Here is a 25,820-nt window from a genome sequence, read left to right as displayed (position 1 = left end):
CCTCGGGCTCGCCCCCCGCTCTCCGGGCAGGGTCTCTCGCCCCTTGGGGTTCGGAGCGCGGCGCGGGCGCCCAACCGCGTCAATCTCCGAGGACTCCGGGAACGCCGGTGTTTTAAAAACTACGGGCGGGGAGGTTTCCGGGGCTCGGCCGTCACCGGCCGCGGCCGGAGGGTCCGGGCTCGCCGCCCCGGGGCGGGCAGCCGCGAGAGAAGCGGCCCTGGAGCCGCACCGGCGCGAGCAGGCGGCCCCGCGGCCGCGGCCCGTGGAATCTGCCGCTCCGGACGCGAGCTAGCTGGCGGCGGAAGCGTGTGGAAAGTGCTGTTGGCGGACCGCGCCGAGCCCCGGCCGAGGTATCGACGACGGAGAGAGCCATAGTGCTGACGTTGGAGGCCCAGCCCTGTGAGGTTGCGCCGGGTAAGTGGCGCTCGGCCGGGGAGGGCCCGCCGAGAGGGCGGGGGAAGGGGCGGGGCGGGACCGAGGGCGGGGCCCGCGGTCCGGCCCGGCCCGCTGATTGCAGGACGGCGGCTGCCAATCTGCGAGAATCCCCCAGTCAGCCGGTGCCCTGGAGAGAGCCACTCAGATGTACGGTGTGTGCCCGGAGAGCAGCCTGAGACGGTCTGGAGACGGTGCAGCAGCCCGCAGCCCCAGCCAGGGAGTCCCCGCCGCTTTCAATGGAGGAGAAGCCCGGCCAGCCCCAGCCTCAGCCGCCGCCGCCGCCCCAGCACAGCAGCAGCAGCAGCAGCAGCAGCAGCAGCCACAGCCACCACCAGCACCCGCACCAGCAGCAGCCCCAGCAGCAGCAGCAGGCGCCCCCGGCAGCCCCGCTGCCGCCGCACCACCACCACCACCACCATTATTACTACTACAACCACAACCACAACCACCACCACCACCACCAGCACCACCAGCAGCCGCACCAGTACCTGCAGCATGGGCCCGACGGCAGCAGCCCCAAGGCCCAGCCCAAGCCGCTGAGGCATGAGCCCAAGCACGCCCTCCAGCCGCACCAGGAAGCGCCCAAGAAGAAAACAGGTCCGGGAGCGCGGGGGGCGCCCTGCCGGGCTGCGGGGCGCGGGGTCACGGGGACACCCTCCCGCGCCGCTGCTCCCGCCCCTGCTTCCGCCCGGCGGCCGGCGTGACCTTCCCGGGCCCCCGCCCCGCCGGGCCCGCCGCCCTTCCACGCGGCCCCCGGCCCGGCCCGGGCGCAGGCCTCCCCTCCCCCGCGGCCCCCGGCGCCGCCCGGCCCCGGCCCACCTGTGGCCCCGCCGGGGCTGCGGCCGGGGGGCGGCGGGGGAGGCCGGACCGCCGAGGTCGGGGCCGGGTTACCGCGCTCTCGCTCCCTCCCGCCGCGTCCGCCCTCTCTCCTGGCGGGCCGGGCCGGGGCCGGGCCGGGGCCGGGCGGCTGGAATGTTCTCCGCTCGTCGCGGGGCCGCTTCCTGTCCGCCATGTTGGGAGCCGATTCCTGTCACAGGCCCCGGGCCCCGCGGGGGGGCCCCGCGAGCCCGGCGCGTGCCCCGCCCCCCCTCCCCCAGCCCCGGCCCGGCCGCGGCCTGGCCCGGCCTCGGTAACCCGGCGGCGGCAGGGCGGCCCGGGGCCGGGGGCGGTTGGGGGGTCGGGCCACGCGGGGCGCGCCGGCCGCGCGGCCTCCTGCCCTGCCCTGCCCGGCCCGGCTCCGCCCGCGGCGTGTCCCGCGGCCTCCCCGCTCGCCAGGGGCGGTGGTTGGCCGGGCCGGCGGGAGGGGGAGGTAAGGCGGGCGGGCGCCCCGGGAGGGGCGGTGGCCGCGGGGGGGGGGGGGGGGAAACCGGCCACGCCACGCCACTCCACGCTGCCAGGGGTCGCGCCGCGGGGGGTGGGGGAGGCGGGCCTGCGCCTCCGGCTGTTAGGACCCTCTCCTTGGAGCCCGGAGAGCTTAGCGGGTGGCGGTGGCGGCCGCGTCCCGGGCCCAAGCCGGCTGGCCTAGGCGGGGGCCGGCGCGACCCTGCGCCGCCGAGCTGTAGGTCGCCGGCGTGGTGGCCGCGTGGGAGACGAGGCCCCGGCCTTGCCCCCGAAAGCAGTTTGGGGGCGTTATTTTCTCAAAGCCCAGGAATCTGGATCAAAGCTGCTTTTCTAGGATGAATTGGGAACATCCCTTTACGGGTTTGAGGGGAGACGTTGGGGTTCAGACTCTCTGAAGCCCCGAAATAGGGTACCCCAAGGCTGGTGGTAGGTCTTTTGGGAGGGGGAGGTGACTCTTTCGGGAAATGTGGCCTCACGAATAGCTCTAGCAGCTTCTTTGCCGCGCGTGGGAAGAGCCCGGGTGGGCTTTGAGCGGAAGGCCGGGTTTCCATTTTAAGTACTTTTTGGATGTGTTAACCCGGAGGGTCGGAGGCAGTTGAGCAACTAGTACTAAGTTAGTAGCACTTCAGTGCTCGTCTCCGCGAGAATGGAAAAGAGCTCGGGGAAACCTCGTCAGGAAACTTGTTTTTATTAGAACCAGGAATTCGAAAGAGTTGGGGGCGGGGGCCTGCCCACTCCACGCGGGCCCGGCCAGCTCGGCTCTGGCGCTCGTGGGGAAACTTTGCGAGCTGGTGCTTGCACGTTGGCGAGGACGGGAGGAAGCCTGGCCCCCAGGCCGGCCGAGAGGCCGCGCTGACGCGACTGTCCGGTAGAGGGAGCGAGCGAGCGCCCGCGGGGGTCCGCGGGCTGGGAGGCCGGGTCCAAAAGCCCCGGTCCTTTTCCAGAACCCAGTAGAACCGAAGTCCGTTTAAGATGGAGTTTCGTGTCTTAGTACACCTGGCACTATTTAGCTGAGGGGCTGTTTAGCTTGAGCGCGCTGCCATTCTCCTTTAGTTTATAACTCTTAAGGGTTTGGGTTTTTTGTTTTGTTTTTTTTTTTGGTTTTTTTTTGTTTGTTTGTTTGTTTTTTTTAATTTAGTCTGCTGGGGCTTGTCGGAAGAAAAATCGTAAATGAATAGTTCTACAATTAGGCAGAATGGCTGGGCTCCTCTGAGTTTGATTTTTAAATTTCAGAGCTCTGCTTTATTTGAGATGCAAAATGGCCTTTTACAGGTTCATTCTGTTTGATAAAGCTATTCTGTCAGTTTAGTTCTCTTTGGGCCAATTTGTTATGAAACAAAGAAGGTTAAAATCCTGCTCCAGGTTTGATGGGGGCAAATCACCTCATCTCTAGGTCTCTTCCTGTGTAAAAAGACCAGATTTCTCAGGTGGCCCCTTCTGACTTTTCTGTCCTAGGAGAAATCTGATGCTTTGGCCTTTGCATAGTTTTTGTGTGTGTGTGTGTGTTTTACTGTGTCCCTTTTCTTGAGGTACACATAATCTGTATAGTTTTCATAGAGCTGAAAAGGTTGCAAACCTTTGTTTCTAAGACTCCCTTTGCTGGATGAGCTGTAAAGTTTTCGTCCTTGGTTCAGAATTGCACAAGACTGGAGCCAATACAGCTGTTGAACATCTGAGCCTTTCTGATTCGAAGACTTTCAAAGTTTGCATGCCAGTTTAAAAAAAAAAAAACAAAAAAAAAAAAAACAAAAACAAATTCTTTTAAGAGATGAGATTAAAATTTTTTTTCTTAGAAAGCTAGGCCCAGAGGAACCTTGTTTTACAGTTTTGCAGAATATAATAGTAGAAATAATTTTAAGAATTTTTGGTCCTCTTTTTGGTTGAGTCCTTAGTGTCCTCTATATACAGGGAACTGGAAGGGTAGACCTTCCGTTCAAACCTCCACCTCATTGCCCATTTTATAGAGAGCCAATGTGCTTAAGTATGATTCACCCAAGACCATTTTAAGGGGAGTGGAACTTTTTTAATGATCTTTTTTGGAAGCTGTATTTTATAGCATTTTCTTAGTTGATATTTAAAGCTTACTATTAATAGTTCTGTTTTAGAAAGACTGAAGGACCCAAACTTTATGTGCATCTTCTGAAGACCCTCACTCTATTTCCTACTTTCCACCACCATTCTGACCTTCTGTGATGCAGAAGTTGAGTGCAGTAAAGCCTGTACTTATGTCTGTTGTGGAGGTTTTTTCTTCCTGGCCTTTTGCATTTTTTTTTCCCCCCATTTGAGGTGCCCTTAAACTGTTTTTAAAATAATATTTCTTAGTCTGCTTCTGTAACCTACATACAAAGATAGCAAAACTTCAATGGTGTGATCTCAGAATACTTTACAAAGCATATTGCCACTATTCTATTTCTTACTACAAAATTTGAAAAAAATAGACGATTGTTCCAAGTTCCATGGAAATCGTTTAGTGATCACTGGAAACAACTAAAACTTGACTTGTTAGCAACTTTAAAAAAAAGTTAGCTATTCCTCGCCTAGCTATCTATTGGAATCCTCTAAGTATATCTGAGTACCAAATTAGTACAATTTTATGTAATAGAACTTTCTTTTCAGCAAATGAACAATTCCTGGTTTTATTACATTGGGTTTTATAGTTCTAGATATTGTAATGTAAGTTGAGATTTTGCAGAAGTATTCAGTTTTATTTTTATCTCTGTAGCCCAATTTCTTGGGTTGGAAGAGTTTCATAAAGGTATTGGAAGAATGATAAAATTGTAAATGATAAATTATATAGAATTCTAAATTGGAGATATCATTTCTCTCCACAATGAAAATTGCTGAAGGGAGAAACTAGCCAATTGTGGTATATTAAAAAATAGTCTTTGATAGGTTTCTCTCTAATACTTTATACTCACTAGATATGCCATATTCTTCACTTTCTGGGTTATTTGATAATTGGGATCTGATATAATTCACCAGGGTATATTTCTTTTTACTTAAAGAGAATCAAAGATTAAAAAAATGTAGATTGCCATATAGCTATTATTGCAATCAAAATGACTTTATTTTTTTTCCTGTCTTAGGCTATGGTGAACTAAATGGTAATGCTGGAGAAAGAGAAATATTAAAGAGCTTGGGCTCTGATGAAGCCACCAACCCCATTTCGAGGGTACTCAATGGCAACCAGCAAGCTATAGACACTAATCTAAATCCGAAGCAGACTGTGAAAGCCAGTACCTTTGGGAAAGCAGGAATTAAAACCAAGAATTTCATTCAGAAAAACAATATGGACAAAAAGAATGAGAAATCTTATGAAAGTAAGCCCAGAGACAACCAATCTATAGACAAGGCCGAGACAGTATCTATTCCGAATGGTGTTGTAACAAATAATTCTGGCTATATCACTAATGGCTATGTAGGCAGAGGGGCCGATAATGATGGCAGTGGTTCTGAGAGTGGCTACACCACTCCTAAGAAACGGAAGGCCAGACGCAACAGTGCCAAGGGCTGCGAGAATCTGAATTTAGTGCAAGACAAAATAATGCAGCAGGAGTCCAACCCCCCAAACTTCAAGCAAGGACTTGATACTTTCAAACCTGATTATAGCGAACAAAAGGGAAACCGAGGGGATGGCTCTAAACCCATTTGGAAGTATGAGGCTGGCTCTGGAGGAGCAGGGCGTGGGAAACCTGGCCTTGGGGATATGCAGCGGAAAAACGTGGATGCCAAGCCCAGTGGGAGTAGCAAGAAGTTTGATGATAGACCCAAAATCAAACACGCAACAGCTGTTGCTTCCAAAGAGGACTCATGGACCCTATTTAAGCCTCCCCCGGTTTTTCCAGTGGACAACAGCAGTGCTAAAATTGTTCCGAAAATAAGTTATGCTAGCAAAGTTAAAGAGAATCTCAACAAAGCCGCTCAGAGCCCTTCCGTGTCTCCTTTGTCATTGTCATCATCTTCACCGTCTGCTGGGGAAACTCAGGCCCAAACCTCAAGTCGACTATCCCAAGTCCCCATGTCCGCTATGAAGTCAGTTACTTCAGCCAACTTTTCTAATGGCCCTGTTTTGGCCGGGACAGAGGGAAGTCTGTATTCTCCAGGGAATCAGCCACTGCTCACCACTGCTGCTAGTACTGTAACCCCCACCCCTTCTGGGACTGACACCATACTCCAGGACTTGAGCATCACTTCTGCAGCCGTTGAACAAATTAAGCCTAGCCTTTTTATTTACCCTTCAAATATGCAAACTGTGCTTTTGGGTGCAGCACAGGTTGATCTGCCCTCTCAGACAGATCAGCAAAACCTGGGGGATATCTTCCAGAATCAGTGGGGTTTGTCATTTATAAACGAGCCTAGTGCTGGTCCTGAGACTGTTATTGGTAAATCAACAGAACACAAAGTGATGGAAGTGACATTTCAAGGGGAATATCCTGCCACTTTGGTTTCACAGGGTGCTGAAATCATTCCCTCAGGAACTGAGCATCCTGTGTTTCCCAAGGCTTATGAATTGGATAAACGGACTAGTCCTCAAGTGCTGGGTGGCATTCTAAGGCCTGGGACTGCCATTGAGGCTGGAGCCTTAACCTTGGAGCCCAGTCTCACAGGTGACCTGCAAAAGGCAGACATCAGTAGTCAAGGTGCTCTAGTGTTTCTCTCAAAGGACTACGAAATAGAAAATCCTCTGGCCTCTCCTACGAACACTTTGTTAGCCTCCGCCAAAGAACAGAGGTACCAGAGAGGCCTAGAAAGGAAAGATAGCTGGGGTTCTTTTGACCTGAGGGCTGCTATTGTATATCACACTAAAGGTAACTCGCTTGTTTTATGAAATACTTGGCTTTTATTTGTGAATGTAAGATTTTCTGATTGTATTTTTATGTATAGCTATTGAGGAGTTACCGCAGATTCTTTATGCCTTAGAAAAGGTTTTTTCTTTTTTTTTAATCTAAAGAACACTTTTTTGCATTAAGCACCTACTGTCATAAGAACATACTGCCTATTAGTCTGGGATCAAAAATATAGTGGAATAGGTGCTCTTTTAGTTGTGTGGGATGTTTTGATAGTCCTTTTACAAATACTCCAAATTCTGTTTTGTTGAGGCATATGTGGAGAGTTGAAAAAGTAATGAGAACATTTTTCCAACCTTGCCTAGATGTTGTTATTCACTTGTTTTTCAATTATGTCCAACTCTTCATGATCCTATTTGGGACTTTTTTGTGTGTGTGTGTGTTTTGTTTTTTTTTGTTTTGTTTTGTTTTTCCTTAGGCTGGGGTTAAGTGACTTGCCCACAGCTAGGAAATGTTTTTTTTTTTTTTTTTTTTTTAATATATATTTTTTTTATAATATTATCCCTTGTATTCATTTTTACAAATTACCCCCCTCCCTCTATTCCCTCCCCCCGATGACAGGCAATCCCATACATTTTACATGTGTTACAATATAGTCTAGGTACAATACATGTGTGTGAATATCATTTTCTTGTTGCACAATAAACATTAGAATCCGAAGGTACATGCAACCTGGGCAGACAGATATTAGTGCTAACAATTTACATTCACTTCCCAGTGTTTCTTCTCTGGGTGTAGCTACCTCTGTCCATCATTGATCAACTGGAAGTGAGTTGGATCTTCTTTATGTTGAAGATTTCCACTTCCATCAGAATACATCCTCATACAGTATTGTTGTTGAAGTGTACAGTGATCTTCTGGTTTTGCTCATTTCACTCAGTATCAGTTGATTTAAGTCTCTCCAGGCCTCTCTGTATTCCTCCTGCACAGCTAGGAAATGTTAAGTGTCTGAGACCAGATTGGAACTCCTGAATTCAAGGCTGGTGCTCAATCCTCTGTGCCATCTAGCTGCCCCCAGTTTGTTTATTTTTTGACCAAGATACTGGAATTGTTTGCTATCTCTTTCTCCAGCTCATTTTACAGATGAGAAAATTGAAGTCAAACAGGGTGAGTGACTTACCCAGGGTCACCCAGGTAGTGTCTGAGGCTGGATTTGTATATGGGTTCTTCCTGATTCCAGATACTGGGCTCTTTATTTACTCTATCACCTAGGTGGGGCAAGGCAGGGGGACAGAGGGGGGTGGTGTGGGGGGACAACAGACGGATGACAACAAGGAGACGAATGCCTCCCCTAAATTTGTCTGCTCTTTTGAGCCTTGGAAAATAACAAATTGGCTAAGACTGTACTTTTCTCCCTTCAACCAAAATGTATAGATGTAATCATAGCTTATATTGTAGACCCCCAAAGTTTTTACCTGCCCTGCTTGTTTTTAAAACATCTATCTAATAACATCTTTTTAGAGATATTAGACAGACTTAAAAAATGAAAAGGGAAAATAACCAGTTCAGTTGGTACTGAACTCTCCATTTTAAGAAATTGTTTCATTTTTGCACAATTTTCTGCATGACTTTATGTAAGATTTACTTTGAATCACTTTTGACACTTTTTACTTCTTAAATACAATTTAAAATTGGCTAATATTTGAAGTATTCCAAAGATGAATTTTAACCAATTCCACATAGTAATTTGGAGTTTGGATGGCCCTTTGTCTGCCTAAGGTGGTAGGCCAGTTTACTGCTATACTGAAAATCCAGACAGGTAAAATCTAGAATTTGCAAATTGGTTGACTGCTGTAGAACATTGGGTATTTTAGACACAAAACTCCCATTAGAACAGGACATATAACAGCTTAATTGAAATAGACTGCATAGCAATTATTGTCAGAGGTTCTTGTGCATAATGGCTTGTTTACCAGAGGCATGTCCCAAACTGTTGGGAGCCATGAGTTTTTTCCCCCACAACCCAGGAGTAGCCGCCCTTTTGCTGAAAGGAGCCTGTTAGAAGGAGGAGTTGGGATAGAAAAGAGGGTACAATTCTGTGAAAGTTTAGAACTAGAACTGGCAGAATTAACTGTCCTGTTTCCTACTGAGCTGTCCTGACAGTGAGATAATAAGGAAAGGATGGGCTAAGCTCTTCTCAAGACGCATTTGATAGACCCATCACTTCTTGCTGAAGCTGTGTCTCAGGGTATTTAGGAGCAAGAAATCTTTTTTCTGACTATTCATAATATGTTATTGCTCATTACTAATGCCAAGATGTAGTTCACTGCTGCAAAAGGAGCCTGGGCATATTATCTTGCCCCTTTTAGTGAACATAAGATATCCTCAGGGACCTTTAATTAAGGGATGCTTGTAGTGTTCTTCAGAAGGTAGCACAGATGAATTAAAAGTGATGTAACATAGGTTGCAAGTGTCAGGTTAAATAGGTTTTTCATTCTCTCTAAAGGCTTAGATTATATTGATCATTAGATTTGTGGGGTTTTTTTTATTCTGGGAATAGATCTTTCATGTGGCAGGTTTGTGAGTTGCATACTGTGGTAGATTTCTGTAGGGCTGACCTTTTGAGAAGGCCCTAGGACAGTCTGACTAGAGGATACTACAAGGAACCAGCTCTCTTTGGAATGAAGATTTGAAGACTTTTAGGAAACAGCCTCCTAAAAGAGGGCTCTTCGGATATTTTAATAACTGCATTCTCTGAGATGGCTTTATGCTCAGTTATTGCTTTATTTTGGAAACAGCCAAAAATCATTTAGCCTTTAGTTAGATGAATAAGAATGATCATGGTGATAAGTCAGTACAGTAAAGTATTTTGTACTTTAAAGAGCACTTTTAAAAAGTAATTTGACTTGTTTGATTGACTGAGCTTGTAAATTAATTTAGCATTTGGCCTCACTGGAATGACTGACCACCACATATGTACAAATTCCAATAGCTTAAGAATAGCATTTTTGTTTTATGATTAATCACCTCTACTGCCCGCCTGCCATCAGCAGGATGTAAATCAGCATAATATTTGGCTCCTTCCTTCCCCTTTTCTTTCACATCCTCTGCCCTCTTCATAGCTTCTTTCTCTCTTTCCAGTAACCCCAACCTCACCCCAGTCTTCCTCACAAAGTTTTCCCCCACATTTCTGTCGTGTTCAGCTCATGAATGTACATTCAGTAAATATTGTTTATTTAGTTGTGTAGTGTCTTAGGCATTGTGGAGGATATAGAAAGGAGTCTTGAAGCTCTGCCTACTGGTTCATAAGCCCCGAGCTCTTCCCCTAAATACCTGCCTTGTTCTGTCGATTTTTAATAACAGTTGCTCAAAATATAAGTAATCATGGTTCTAGGTAGTTTTACAAGCTTGATAGATGACTTGAGGAATAGAAATCATCACTTATTGAGCATCTGCTGTGTTCCAGAAACTGCTAGATTTTGGAGTACAAAGGCTAAAGAGGTCCTTCTCTCCAGGAGCTTAATTAGGTAAAGTGCTTTGAGGATTGAGAGAAGGGATCCAAGAAGGGGATGATAGGAGAGCTGGCCCGTATTTTGTCAGGTAGTCTGAAGTAGGTGCTTGGTGTTGAGTAGACTGTTCTAGATGCAGTTTTGAATTCCCTTTCATGCTGATATATTGATTTCTGGCAGTCTCATTGAAGTTAATTGTTTCTGATCTTTCTTCATGACATAGGCCTTCAAAGTTGTAGATTTCATTCAAAGTTTGCCCCATGATTTTTAGATTTGCTTTTTGGAGTGTCATAATTGGCTGAGTTAACTATTGACATTTTTTGGTCTCTTATAGTTTTTGGCTTTGTCAGATTGTTTCATACTAAATTTCTTTCAATCATTGTATGATATGAAGAAAAACTGATTAGATATCTTTAGCCATTTTCTTTGAAGTAGAGTCTCCTTGAATGTTCTTTGCAGGAGAGACAGAAGTGGGGGAGAAGGAGAGTTGCCATTTCATTAAGTAAAAGTTTAGTGGTTGGAAACTCACATTATCAAAGTGGGTAGAGTGATTTTGAGTAACTCTTAAAATAAAGTATGTGTATGTAAGGTATGCGTGGCTAGAATAGCAAGTGAATGCAGAAACATCTCTTGTCTCCTAAAGTACAGGAATTCTGCTGAGTTTAAGAGAGCTGATCCTGGTTGGCTTTGGACCTGACATTTATATTTTCATGGGAGCAGGTTCTATAGTTGTGAAACATTAACAAAAACAAAAACTAAAACTAGTCTGCAGTAAGTAGTGTGCTGTTTTGTCTAAGTTGTGGAATAGAAGGAGAATTCTGGGAATTGATAATGTAAAAAGTAGAAATGTCCCAGTGTTTCTCAGTGTCAAACAGGGTTTTGTCTTGTCACTTTCTTTTTGGCTTCTCTATGGAGTGTTGATTTGTGCTGATTTGTCCTCTTCCAACTGTTTCCTTTCATCCATTTCTTCACTTAAAGTGCAAAAGGCACGCTCTGCTCCTTGAGACAGGTGGGACCATTAGGCAGAGACAACAGTTTTTTAGAATGGAGGAGGGAAAGCACAGTTCTGGTCTTAACTCTGCAGACTTGGTGTGGAAAAAGGATAGAAAACTTTTTTTCCTTTCATCCATTTTTGTATTTTTTAGGCCCTGAAGCTTAAGAAGTATTGTCTTAGGCATTTAATAGTGAACTAAGGAAACCAATTATTGGATTTTTTTTTTTTTTTTTGTATCTTATTTTTTTTCCCTCAGAAGAATCCATTATTCAGGTTTATTTAGGGTCTCTTTGATTCTATCAATCTGGGACAATATCATCTTTTGGTATTAAAGTTAAAATCAACTTCTTTGACATGATCCTTGTTATAACTGAGCTCCATTTTGGGGAGAATTAAGTCTTGAATCACTTCTTTTACTTGGCGCTCCACTATTGAATCCTTCTTTCAGGCTTGTGGGTAGTAAATGGGAAGGTCTGCTGGTAAGAGTTATGTTAGTTCTGCATTAGATAGCATTTGTCTTCACTATGTACAAATTGGTTTAATTAAGTTATGCAGGATACTGGCATGAATGTGTTTTGACTTTCACAGGTTGACAACATTTGTTGCATGGCATTATGCAGTGTATTTTGTAAGTGAATTCCAGGTTTGACCCTGTAAACACCAGTATCTTTTAAGCATTCTCTGGATATTATTTAATGTTTTATTGATGATAACTGAAAGTCAACTTTAGAAAAAGGGGGCTACTGAAGTATTTAAAACTGCTTCCAAACTACATAATGATTGCCTGCAATACTTCTACTTTTCCGTGTTGTTTTTGTAGTTTTTCTGTCCTGACAAGCATTTCTTGCTTTATAGACTCCTATAATTTTTCAGGCAAGGTTGTTACTTGCAGTCTTTTTAGGACTAGGAAACCTGACAACTATTAAAAAACCATTAGAATGCTCAAACATTTTTATTTCTTAACTACATCATTGAGGTTATAGGATGAATGAGCTCTTAAAATGTAAGGCAGCTTCCCTGAATCGTTGTTGGGAGTACTTTATTGTATGTTTTGTTGTATGTCTGTTTAATTGTATGTTTGATTGATATAAACTGGAAAATTTGGCAACTACTTTTCTGCTTACCTAGATTGTGGCCACAAGAATTTTGAATTATTGAAAGTTCATTCTTAACTACTTACAAAGATAGAATATGAGAGTGAGATCTGCTGGTGTAGTTAGCGGAGTTCCCTTTAATTCAGCAAATATTTATTGTATGCCTCTGTGAAACATAGATTCATAGGCTCATGCCCTAAAGAATTTATGTTCTACATCTATACTTTAGATTTTCTTTCAAAATTTTTTTACAATTTAGTAACAGTAGAACATCATTTTTTATTTTTTATTTTTTTAAGGGAGAGGGCAATCATGGAATCACATTCTTTGGTTCTGAATAACTTTTGAAATTAGTGAAGTGCGGATTAATGAGAACTGATTTAAAATATAACCCCTTGAGGGAATGAAATCGGCCCAGAAATTAAAGATACTATGTGAGAATGTTTTTCTTTGCCAATACTGTCATCTTAGTGGTGGTGGTTCTTTAAACCTTAGGAAGGCTATTTAGGTATTACTGATTTAATTGGTTATAGTGGCTAGTGATACAAAGAAAACCCATCTAGGCCCTGAATTTATTTGTCTTTATAGCACATATGGAGAAGGAAGGACTCTGCCATCTCTGAAGCAAAATATCGTCCTTTTTGGAGAGTTAACAGTTTTACTCTAATAATAAAGGCTTTATCAAGGGAAATATTAACTTTTAAGTTGTAAGCATTTAAGTAAAATTGGTTTATGATAACTTTTTTTTCACATGATTAAGTAGTATAAGGTTTCAAGAAATCAGTTTTGAATGATTTAATGAGTACGCATCTCTACATTATTACATGGCACTTTAAATTGCAGCTGGTTTGAGTGTAGCGCTGAGAAGAATTTTTAAGCTGCTGAAAGGGGAAACAAGTAGTTACCAGTCACAGAAACTACAACAACAAAGAGGGGGGTCTCATTAATTAGTGTCTTATTTCATTTAATACTGATTTATTGCTTGGCTAAAAGTTGGACTGGCACTGAGTTAATTTCTTAGCTGGAGGCTGTCAAATCTGGGACCTTCATTAGTATTCCAGAATGCAAATTATAGGCCATGCTTGCTTTCTTATTGGTGATTTAATTGCTTGTAGGCAATTTAAAAAATAATTTTAATTTTTTTACCTTATTTATTTTTAAAAATATTTATTTAATTTTATTTATTACCTTATTTTTTACCTTTTTTTTTTTTAAATATTTAAAACTAAAGACAAAATGAAAAAGAAAGGAAAATTAAAAAGAACAAAACATTGTCATGCACCCAGCAGATCATCAGGGAGATCAAAATATGTAACAATAAATTTCCATTTCAAGAAAGCATATATGATGATAAAAGGCTTTTTTTTTTTTCACACTCCCACCCAAGTAATTAAATTTACACATACATATACGAACATACATGTGCATTTACTTATATATGCATCTAAAGCAATATTAATGTGGCTGATGTAAATTTTTCTCTAGATTGAATCTTTTTAAGTTTAACTTTGAGATCAATGATTACCATTCCTATTTTTTAAAAAAAATTTCTACTTCTGATGCTTGTTATTGTTGGCCCCAATACTTTAAATGAGCACTTTTCCCTCAGAATACATATAAGGAAAATCCTCATTAACTAAATCAAGGACCAAATTTAGTTGTGGTTGGATTTTGTTATATACTGAAGAAATCTGTACCATTTATTCAAAGGTGATGGTTTGATTTGTATGATTAATGAAAGACCGCTATGTATACATAGCTCCACTTTAAGCACTCAGATTTCTTTCTATGATGGTCTTTTTGGTGAGTAATTTGTAAATTTAGGAATTTTTTGTCTTTCTGTTTGGAGTAGTTGAAACACATGAGAAGAGTTGAAGGGCAGCTTTATGCAACTAATCTGAAAAGAAAAGATTACCTGACAATTTTTCTCCCTCTTCCAAACCAGCCCCTATATATATATAAATTGTTTGCTTCTCTTTTAAGTAAAGCATAGTGACCCAAAATCAAATTTGTTTTTTTTTTTAAAAGACAAACTATAATATACTGTTCACCCCTTTCAGGGACATAATTTTATTGTAAAAATGAGATTGACTTGGTCTGGAATCAGAGAAATGGTTGGGTGCACAGGTTAATTTTTTGTGGTTAAATTGTGGTCACCTAGAGCTATCTCTTGGCTATCATCCCCTGGCACAAAGAAACACTAGGTTCTAGTTGTGTTAATAAAGAGGAGAAAGTCCAGCAACATTTTAGCAGAAGTTTTCTCCAGAGGCACGGCCCATGTATGTAATGTGTTGTTTCTATCATAGGCCTCTCTTCCCCTTCCAAGTAAGCCGTCTGCTTGGTAATTGGTCACTTTGGCCCCTTAGGGATGATTTTCTGCCCAGAGATCCAGAGACCACCGGTAATCTCAGTGTCTCTGCTCCTAGTTTTGCCTACAGAGAGGAGCAAAAGCAAGAGGTGGAGAGAATCAGAAGGGAGATTATAAGCTACAAGGTGGTGGTAGGGAATGTCTATAAAGTTCAGAGAGAGCTTTCTATGCCTGACTGGAGATGGGGAGGGAGCTACAGAAGGTTTTTGACTAGTGGGGTGGCCTTGATGGGGCGATTGGATAAGAAGGGGGGGGAGCTTGCCTACTGTTTGAGCTGGAGACGGCAGTAGGATTATGCAAGTATTGATAGCGATATGAAATGAGAGTTCACTGAACCCAGGGAATTTTAGGATCATTATTTAGGAAGATGATTGATGAAAATAAAGGATTTTGAATTTAACTGGTAAGAGCTATTAGATAATATTTGGAGAGAGCAATTTCAATGAAATGATGGGGGTGAGAAACACCATTCCAGAAAGGTTGAGTGTAGGGATAAAGAAATGGAGGCAGTGATTTGTTGGTGACCCTCTTTAAGGAATTTGGTTAAAAGGCAAGAAAAATGAAGTGAAAAAAATTATGCTTCAGTTGTACTCAAAAATTCATCAGTTCTGTCTATGGAAATGGATAGTATTTTTCATTAGGAGCCCTTCAGAACTGTCTTGGATTGTTTGTATTGATCATAATAGCTAAGTCTTTCACAATTGAATCTTTACAGTATTGCTGTTACAATGTACAATGATCTGTTCACTTTTGATCACTGTTCATTTCATATAGTTCTTCCCAGGTTTTACTGAAACCCATTCCCCTCCTTGTTTTTTATATCCGAGCAGTAATCTATGTGATGTTTTATTTTTTTCCTACTCAACTATCTGGATATTTTCACATCTGAGTTTTGTTTTAGGTATTCTAGGTTGTGAAATGATGTAGTTCCCCTTAATGGAGTCTGTTTTTCCTCTTTGGTTGTAATTTCTTACAAAACTTATGAAATGCTATGAAATCTTACTGCAGATAAACCCCTTATTCTACTTCCAAAGTGCTTGTTGTATCTAGTTAATATTAGTATATTGTTTTGAAACCACTTGATGGTGATTTACTGGCTAGAACTTTTTACAAAATGTCCTCAAGAAAAAGGGCATTGCATTCTGAAGCAAAAGGAGAAAGAACTTTAACACCAACCTTGGGCTTAATTTTTAAATACTTGATTTATTCTGTCCTCAACAACTGGAAAGTGTTAAAATTTATTTTGTAGCATTTTAAATGGGGTTTCTTTTCATGCCTATCCTACCTCTAAAATTCCATGAAAGCAAATCTATGATATTTGAAGATTTTAGATTAGCCTGTATTTAATAAACACCTGTCCACTGACAGTGGGCCTTGCAGATTAAGCATATTTTTTCAGAGAACAAGTTGTTAGGAAGTGGAGAAGTTCACACTGATGGTGAAATATTTGTTAGCATAGTCCATGTAAAGAAAAATACATATTTATAGCCTTAATGTAAAAACAAGTATTATAATTAGTATACTTTTTCTGGCCTGTTAATTTACCAGGTAAACTTGTTTTTATACTGGTGAGCTATGATGGCTAATACCATTCATTATTTTTAATAGGCTTTAACAGAATCATTCCAAACAATTTGTTCCTGAGACTTAAGCATCTAATTGAAGAGAAAGTTATTTTTTTATAGTTAGTTTTTTTGGATTCCTTTTTGTTTCTCCATCATATTGATTTCTGAAAATTCTACTCACCCGTTCCTTCAATCTTTTCTCTTAATAAATATTGAGAGGAGGGGGATGGTTTCCTAAAATCATCCCAGGCCTCAAGCTTACCTGGCAGTTATACAGTTGTGTGTGGTGCCCCGGGGCCTCCTGCTTCTTGCAAAGAAAGTAGAGATAGCTTTTCTCAACTCTTCTTGGGGCCAAATGTAGTCCTTCTAAGTTGTACACTGGTTGAATTCAGAGTGAATGTGTTTCAAGCAAATTATACCTTTTTCATAGAATCATTTGATCATCTTGATTCATTTTTTTATCATATATTTATTTTAATAGACTGATTTCTTTGATAATCTTAGTATTTCTCAAATGGCTGTTGGCTGTTATTCCATAACAATGAATTTATTTCATTGTTTATTTCAATGGTTCACAAACATGTTGCATTCTTGTCCTATATATTGTGCTGCTGGAATAACACAAATACTTGAGGTTTTTCACTGATAAACTATGACAGCAACGTCATCATAGATAGCTTGCTTCATCAGATCTTGAATATAAAAAAAGTCTGTCCTACTGGTAGTTTAATTGCAATTATAAAATAACTACTTCTTAAAATCAACACTTGGAAGTTCTTTAAGTGATATCCCTGTCCCTGGTCCATGTTGCAGAAGTAGCAAGGAAATACCCACTCCTGCCCTAACCCCAGTAGAGAAGAGCACATTCTGGACTCCAGGATTGCTTCTTTTTAGGAGGTCCAATGAAAGGTTATTCACATCATCTTGTGATTTAAAAAAATGGATGGGCTTAACATTAAAATCAGAATCTTCTGAACATTCAGTAATAACTCTTTTTTGTTTTTGCAGAAATGGAATCTATTTGGAATTTGCAGAAGCAAGGTAAGTACTGAGAATTTGGTTGAATGGAAATTATCAATACCAAAAGTATTTGGGAGAGGGTTGTCAAGGTTGTCGGGGGCCTCCCAGATTGGAGCACTCTGTAACTGACTGTAGGAGCCTTGGCAGTTGTAAATGTTGCTACATGTGAATCTGAGACAACTGAATGGGAAGGACCCTAACCCTCAGTAATTGAAGTTCAAAGTCCCAGAAAGTCTTAGCAAAACCTTATTTTATCTCTTAGCTTCAGACCAATTAAAGAATTGAGGGGGGCACAGTTAAGTAGTGCTTCTTCCAGAATCTCTTTTCTACTCTTGTATGTATATAGGAACAAATGCTTAATCCTGAAATATCCCAACAGATAGCCAGGGGAAGAGAGATCTCTCTAATCCACAAACTCAGTTGATTAGTACTTGTATTTATAAAAATATAATTTCTTGATTATAATTCCTGAGAGGAACGTAAGGGTTTTGTGGTTGTTTTTCTTATTGGGCTCTGAAACTTGGTATGCACTAAAGTTTTTTTAAAAGCTAAATTCAACATAATGGAAATGTAATATTTTACTTTTTGTGTGCTTCTTTCCCGTGTATTAGTGAATGGGAAATATTTTGAAAGTAAAGGTAAATTTATGGGAATCCAAGTCACATCCAAACACATTGACAAATTCATTGAATTTTGAGTATTCATGTATCTTTTGGCCAGTTTTGATTATATTTCAGACTAAAATAATATTGGAGACATCCTAAGAACAATTTCTAAAATACCCAGAATTTGACACACTTAAAAAAGGCTTTCCAACCTCCTCAGCTCCCTAGGTAATGAATGATTTGTCCCTGGCACCTAGCCTCAGGGGTGACAGAATGCCCCTGGCACTCCATTGTTGTCCTAGAAAACCCAGGCTTAGCAGTGTTGGAGTTCATTAAAGATTTAGGGATAGGATTTTTTTAGTCAAGAATAAATGAATGTTTGTACAAGCAAAACTTGGGCTGAAAGCTCTCAATATCCTGGCTGCCACTATCCATAGTCCACACAAGCACCCAATATTATTTTTTTAAAAAAGCCTTCCTTACTCCCTTTTCTAGATTTACTCTTATTTCCCTTCCTACTAGTTTTTTATCATCCTTCCTGTCCCATACATAATATCAGGACTATTCTGTCCCCTGCCTGTTCTTTGGAAATTTTCCTTGTATTTCAAGGAAGTGCTAATGAGAGAGCCTGCAAGTGCTTGCTCCACAGTGGAGTGTCCATTAAGTAGCACAAATAGATTGAGATATTTCTAGAGACCAATTTCTATTTTGATCTTGTATAAAATGAAGTCAAATAATGCAAAGCCAGATGGATTATAAAATCTTGTTATCAGTATTCCTCAAATTTTTTTTTCCTTTTACTTCATTCAGTGTTACTGAACCAAGTGAGCTTAGGAGTTCCCCTCAATGTCCATTTATCCTCATTTCTGCTGTTACTTGTTGACACACACAAAAAATATGATGCTCTATTCTCAAGAGCTTTTCCTTAGAAGCACATAGTTTCTGTTATCTTAAGTGGGTGCTAATTTTTCTTGCAGTTGAGCCAAATCTATATGTGGCTGGGTAGTTAGGAGACAGTGATTTAATTGGAAAAGGCTGATTATGAGGCAAGCACGTTCACAGCTCACACCTACCTAGGAACCTCAGATTTCTTCTCCTCTGTCCCTGGACTAGACCCAAATATTTGGTCTGAAATGAATGTGGATTTTTACAGGTTCATTTTCATCTTTATCATCATTAGTTAGATATCTCTGATGATCATGTCCTGTACTTTGAAGCCCAAATACATTTCTAAAATAGCAGTTCATAAAAGATACCAAAATTGGGGCCTCCATAGTTCTTCAAAAAATAAGGCTCTCCCAAGATGGGAACAGGACCCCACCCCCACAACACACACACATCCCCGTCCTCTACATGGATATTTTTATTACTGAATGTTTCCAATGTCCAAGAGACATGGAGAATTTTTATGTTGATGTGGATTAAGAGGAAACTGAACCATATATGATTAAAAAGAACTAAAAGTTCTGTCAAGCTTATCTTTAAATACATGTGTGTATATATACATATATGTTTTTGGTGTTCAAGAATCACAAGTGATTCCCTATTTTGCACTGATCTCTCTGGACTTTTGAATCTACTGTTGAGAGTTTCATTGGAACACATTGCAGTGGCATTGCAAAGAGAAAGTTACATGGATTGTGGTGGTTATATGTAAGAATCTTCAACAACAGTTAAGTTGAGGGTATTTGTTTTTTCTTAAGGGGAGTCATGTCTGAGGTGTCATGTCACCTTTTTTTTCCCTTCCACAGATCCCCAAAGGATAATCACTTATGATGAAGCCATGGATAGTCCAGATCAATGAAGGCAGCAGGACAGACAGACAGACAGCCAGCTGCCTGCCTGTCAGCTTTCTGCAGCATCAGAGCCACTCAAGGGGGACATGAGGCTTTGATGCTCCTTCTAGATCTTCAGTGCAGCAGAGGAACCATAAGTAGAATCACAGGATAATATATAAAAATATATATATAGTTATTTAAAAAAAAAAAAAAAGAGGCAACTGAAAGTAATTAGACTTCTTAAGGAATCAGAAAATTTATTTCAAGAGACTACACATGGTTATTTAATCTCCGGTACTGAGTAGATTTTTTTTTTTTTTTCTTTTTGTTAGTTTTTGTTTTGTTTTAAAGAGTGAATGCAAGTGATTAATGAATACAGACTCAATACACAAGCGTGGTTCCAAAGTTCCTGCTGTCATCAACATGGGCAACCAGTGACCCACTGGAGAGGCAATTCCACTTTTAAAGGTTTCGGTTTCTTGTTCTGTGACTAGTGCTATACTTATCACAGGGAACCCAGAATGATTCAACATTTCTCCCCACTCCTTCAGTCTTTTTGTTTTACTTTGAACCCTACGAGAATGCTGGATAGAAACGCCTTGAAGTTTGCAGGGTTGCCTTTTCCAGAAATGGTTTGCATGTTTTGCCCAGAGTAAAACAGCCTGTGGGGTGCTGGGGAAATTGTCATCTTGGGGGGGTGGGAGGGGATGGAAACCCAACAAGTCTGGAATAAGAGGTGGTGCACAGTTGACTTGGCTTCGGCTTCGGTGATACATTGGACTTTTACGACGAAGAATTCATAGGAGTGTCATTTTAAGACAGGTTGCAGGACAAGTGATTGGTTTATTCATTTAACATACAAAAAGACTGTTCCCACCTTCTTATCTTAACTGTAAGTAGGAGCAAAAATAGACCCTGCTTTTCAACTGTAGGTGCTCCAGACTTGCTCTGTCTAACACTAAATGTGCTAGGGGTTTTCCTTGTTTTTCATCAAAAATCTTAAGGAAAAAAACGTGTTTTTATGTCCCTTTTCTGCAAACTCCTTACCCCTTAACTTTTTTTTCTTAAGTTATTTAAAAAAAAAAAAACAAAGAAAAGAAAAAGGGAAAAAGAGCCCATGAGAACTAAAATGTTTCCATATTTGTTTCTAGCCAGTGCGGAAGAAATAAACCTTGCCCCTGGAAGGTAGCCTTTTCTATTTTCCTGCAATCTGTGTACTTCTGAGCTATTTCTTCTAATTATCTCTTTATTAAATATATTTTATTACTAGAGCAAAACTTTTTAAAGGCATGGAATGTGAAACTCTGGGAAGACCTTTATGGCAAAGAGAGCGTAAGCCCTGGCTCCCCATCACAGCCATCTGCACACGGCAGCTCGTGTGTAACTCGCTCAAACGGTTTTCTTTTTTTTTTTTTTTTTTTTTTTTTTGCCTAGATTGGGGGAGGGAGGGTTGCAAAATCAAGGGTCCAATATAAGATCAGCCAGATGTTAGTAGCAAAATCAATTCTCTGGCCTGTTTCACCAACACAGGTACTGGAATTTTTTTTTTTTTTTTTTAAAGCACCCACACTTAAAAATACAGGTTCAATAGCTGGGCATTTAGGTGGAAAGGTATCTTCTAATAAGATTAGTTTGGATCCTATTGGGCATTAGGGGATAAAATAACTTGTCTTGCTGAACCCCTTCTGTTTAGGTGTGTCCAATGTTTTGAGATTCTAGCATTGATGGGTTGTCTGGTTTTGTTAATTATTTAAGGCTTTTATTAAGGTAGTTCCTGAAAGAAGCTGTTGGATTCAACATAGGTTAGAGAAACTAAATATCTTTAAAAGTCTGCTGGTTTCTGCCCTGCTTAGATTTTAAAAGTATAAGCATGGATTGCCAACTCCATTTTATGTAAACAAGCTTTTTATACATAATATATATATATTAAAAAAAAATAACTTATTGTATCAGTCCAGGTTCAGAAACTTGTGGTTGGCCAGTTCCAGAATAGTTTCATTTCACCTGTAAACTGTCTCACCTTTACAAATGTTGTAATTTTCAATGTATAATATGTTTACAGATGTGCCCTGCATCTAGTCTGCCTGTGTTCCTATTTTAATTCTGTTGAGTCTCCTGCCTGCTTGCCAAAAGCTAGGATGCTTCAGGCTCTTGTACAATTCTGAGCAGAGGCATCCTTGAGCTTTAAAGCATTGAACAAACTGGAAAATGCAGCATAATACTGAGGTGGAAGAAGTCTGTTTTTTTTTTTTTTTTTTTTTTTTTTTTTTTAAATAAAAATTTTTAAAAGTTTAAAAAAAAAGTCAAAACATTTAAGATTGCTTAAAAAAAAAAGGATCCAGTTTGTTTTACTGGTTTTAAAGTTCTGCTGTGTGTTTAATTGCCTTGTGTAACCACTTGCCGCCTTAGGGCCAGATTCCATTTTTTTCCTTCCCCCAAGTGTGTTTTTCTTACCTTCAGTTTTGAACTCTTCTGGCCCATGATGTCCCATCCTCATTCTCATTCCCATCCCCATCCCCATCCCAGCAGCTTTTCTGGATTTAGTGAGGTTCAGAAGTTGAATGAAAATTTTCTCTATACATATTTTTGTTTAATAAATATAATTACCCAACCAAATTTAAATCTGACCTTCCATATGTAGAAGCAAAACTTAATGAGTATTGAGGAAACACTACTTAGCCTAAGGATTTTAAAATAAATTGTCAAAAGATAATAAGCAAACTATGTTGGCCCCTGTCTTCCTTGTTTCCTCCCTGTCTCCCAATTCCCCTCTTCCTGTCCCTCACCTAAAGGGAAGAGGCAAGGAACATGGAGAAGCCTGCCCTTCCCCTCCACTGCACAGGTTGTGGAGAGTTGTACTTCTGCACCTAACATTTCCCCTTTTTTTCCCTCCATTGAAGTTTAGCTGGATTGTATGGTTAGATTTCTATAGTTTTAGAAACGTTCGTCTTTCTGGAAACCTTAGTGCCCTACCACAATAAGTCAGTATTTCTGGCATTGGGTTAATGGACATTTTTGCTGAGGGACAAGCAGGACATTAGAATAACCTCTTTGTGCTGGTTTTGTAACACTTAACTCTATTTGTCTGAAAAGTTTCTTAGGTCCTTACACAATTCCTTCCAGAGCACTTATTAAAAAAAATCTTACGAGTTAATCTGTTTTCTGATTATTTTGTGTAAACTTTAAAAACTCAGCTGTGATTAATTTAGCACATTTAAATAATGATAATGTGTTACTGTTGGGTATAATGAATTTTCCTTCTACTCAGAGTATTAGTACTGTAGCATAAAACCAAATACAGTTTGAGGGATTACATAATCCCTACATTCTAAAGACTGAAAATGTGTGTGTGTGTGTGTGTGTGTGTGTGTGTGTGTGTGTGTCCTGCATGTGAGGAGAAGGAGGGAAATGACAGGAAGACTTGGGAGTAAAAGAATGTGTGTAAAGCATTAGTATTCAGAGAACAAACTTGTATTTATTTTGTGCCATTTGTTTTCATTATACAGAGTTAAGTCAGGTGGTTTTAATCTTTTTAAAAATAAGGTAGTATTTGAAATATGGCACTAAGAATGAGCTCATGACCTATTTTTTTAATAGCTATGAAGATACTAATTAAGGGTGAAGAATTCTTTAAAAATCTGTCTTGCTTGTAGGCCCCTATGTCACATACCACTTTGCTGTAAGTGTCTTGAGTAAATTCCTTTCCCCCATCCCCCTTAAAGACAGGGTGTATTTATCTTTGTCTGCTTCCTCTCCCACCCAGCCCTGCTGAAGTTAATCACATAGATAGAGCCTCGCTTTCCGCCTTTCCTAGTGACAGGTTTCATAGAAGGGATATTGGGATGTTTGGTAATAGCAGTTTGCTCTTTATTTTCCGGGAAGGAATGCCAGACAAAGCAACCAACTTGTGGATATTGTCTTTCTGTGAAATAGACGGCCTAAAAGCTGTTGTGTTTTCTCTGTTCTGTTTTCTCGCTTTGGGGCTTACTTAGCTAGTCAGTCACTGCTCACTGAGAATCTGCAAAAACTTAATCTTTATAAGAGCTGCCATTTAAAACTTTTTTTTTTTTTTTTTTTTTTTTTTTTGCATGGAATGACAGACACAACTAACTTCGATGAAGTTCCAGGGGGAAGCATTCCCTCACACAGCCCATGTCAGGCTCATGGTTCAGCTGTAGTAGCTGCTATTATCCCACACTAAATCATCCAGTAGCTTCTCTCATTCTAATTGCTGTGAACTTAAAAGAAAAATAATTCAGAAAAGGCATTTAGTGTGAAATTATAACAATATTATGTACTGAATGGCCCCTGGAGAGGGATCTGGCCACAGCTGTACACAAGGGGTGGGTGGCCATCCTGTTCCTTAGTCCCTCCAACCTCATGCTCCTCTCCCCAGAGCAGAGCCATCTTCTACAGAGAATCTGATTTGACCATTGGTCCTCTCCCTCAGAGGACACACGCTCAGACCTTCACTGTAAACAGCTTTGAAAGAGCGTGGAAGTCTTTATTTTCATATGCATGACAAATTGTTACACAGATCCTTGTTGCAGGGCAATGTGTTTGGCCAATGTTGGAGGTTGCGGGGAGAGGTCACGATTATCTTTTCAGGTCAGGCTGAGAAGGCCGCTCCAGGAAGGACAAAGGTCTTTCATCTTGTCCTTAACTTGGTTGGCCAAGGATTTTCCATTTAATGTGGGGATGCTGTTGTACATCTTGGTGTTTTAGGAACTCTTTAAAAAGGAAAAATTAGAAGCAGAAGGGCTTCTCTTAGAATTTGCATAGGCCAACATGAAATCCAGTGAGTGAAGCAACCAGGATTGTTTTCAGTTGTGAGAAGGCATTTCCAGGCCCTGTGCATAAATAGATTAGCCTGTGCAAATTGTGACAACCATGAACTAGGACTGAAGAGAAAATGAACAAAATGAGTGATTTTGCTCTTGTATTACATTTAACTGAGCTTTGTAATTGGAGATTGCACCATAATTTCATCACACTACAGGTGATTTGTTTGCAGTCTTAATGTCATTTCCTGTTATAACAGCTGAATTCCAGAGGCAGTATAGATAAGGGTTCTGTGGGGTATGTATACTTGCAAACCACTGGTAGTGGAGCAGTTACTTCTGAATTCCTAGGAGCATATGGCTAATAGGTGCTGGAAATCCTAGTGGAAAATCAGTCCCTGAGTGTTCTGGGATTGGTGGATTTATATTTCCTCTTTTACATTTCATCCTAAAGCTTTGTTTTATGTTCAGAGTTCTAAAGCCATTTTGTAACATCCTAGTATGTATCCCTTTTTTTACAGCCTTATTAACAATAGAAACAAAAAAAGTAAGTCCCATTTGCATTTCTCTAGTGTGAAAATTGTATAGGGCAAACATACCAATCTTAAGCCGATGTCACATTTGCTGTTTGCCACTGAAACTGTTGGCTTTCCATTACAGTCTTTCCTCAGGTGCTAAATAAGTGTTCCAAAAGTGGATACTGCTTTTAGGAATTTCCGCTTTATTCTTATGTCTTTAATTTTTGCTAGGTGTTGTAAAGATTAAGTATTTTAACAAGTGGTTTGTTTTGATGTGTAAATAAGAATTATGCCTCTTTAATTTGACCCTCTGTTAAAAGTCTAAGTTTGTTGTTTATTCTTTATTGAGGAACCTCTCTTGACCTTGAAGACATTTCATTGTGTTGCTGCATTTAAGAATGGACTTACAACTATGTTCATGTTGTCTTGGGTTAAAGCTCCTGCTGCTGCTATGAGTAACTGAAAATCAAGAATGTGATGCACTTTTTCCATGAACAATACGCCATGATTCTAGGTTGCTTAGGCCCCTTATCTGCAGCACAGCCACTAACTCTTAAGAGTGAATAGAAGACCAACTGTTGGAGAGGAGAGGAAAGGGGGAACACATCAGTGGAGATAGCTTACCATGATACCCATGATCGACAATAACTGGGCAACAAAAGCAGTATGAGCCTGTTATTACTGTAAAGCTTTTTGGCCTTAAAAAATATTCCCATCCCATTATCAAAAATTAATCCCTTTTATTTACCCACATAGCTTTGCCCTTGTTCTTCCTCTTGTGTCAGGAGAGGAAGGCAGAAGAGGGGGGAAAAGATGGCTTAAGGTCCAAAAAAAAAAAATGTGACTTCCTGGAAAAGAACCTTGAACTCTGTCACCCTGGGGGATGACTTTCCTTAATGTGATGAATCTATAGATTGGAAATTGTTTAAGTGCTGCTGTTAGACAATTAGACTCTAATATCCTCATGATCTGTATTTAAGAACTTCTTGTCCCTTTTTGGAAGGGGGTAGATGTTCAGATTACCT

General features: G+C 40.9%; 1 protein-coding gene across 1 annotated transcript; it reads left to right on the top strand.

Moving 5' to 3' along the window:
• Positions 1-528: 528 nt before the first annotated feature.
• NUFIP2 (nuclear FMR1 interacting protein 2) lies at positions 529-25,525 on the top strand. Its single transcript, XM_074263755.1, has 4 exons — positions 529-1,032; positions 4,863-6,584; positions 17,102-17,134; positions 19,470-25,525. The coding sequence occupies exons 1-4, from the start codon at positions 672-674 to the stop codon at positions 19,520-19,522; spliced, it is 2,169 nt and encodes a 722-aa protein (XP_074119856.1). The 5' UTR covers positions 529-671; the 3' UTR covers positions 19,523-25,525.
• The last annotated feature ends 295 nt before the right edge of the window (positions 25,526-25,820 follow it).

The sequence above is a fragment of the Sminthopsis crassicaudata genome, chromosome 4 (genome assembly GCF_048593235.1).
Source record: "Sminthopsis crassicaudata isolate SCR6 chromosome 4, ASM4859323v1, whole genome shotgun sequence".
NCBI classification, from domain to species: domain Eukaryota; kingdom Metazoa; phylum Chordata; class Mammalia; order Dasyuromorphia; family Dasyuridae; genus Sminthopsis; species Sminthopsis crassicaudata.
This window is presented reverse-complemented; position numbering and strand designations above follow the sequence as displayed.

Bases quoted from the DNA above. Each gene is read 5' to 3' on its own strand.
- NUFIP2 (XM_074263755.1), top strand. From the start codon at position 672: ATGGAGGAGAAGCCCGGCCAGCCCCAGCCTCAGCCGCCGCCGCCGCCC. The intron at 6,585-17,101 runs GTAACTCGCTTG...TTGTTTTTGCAG, and splicing joins TATTGTATATCACACTAAAG to AAATGGAATCTATTTGGAAT. The intron at 17,135-19,469 runs GTAAGTACTGAG...TCCCTTCCACAG, and splicing joins TTGGAATTTGCAGAAGCAAG to ATCCCCAAAGGATAATCACT.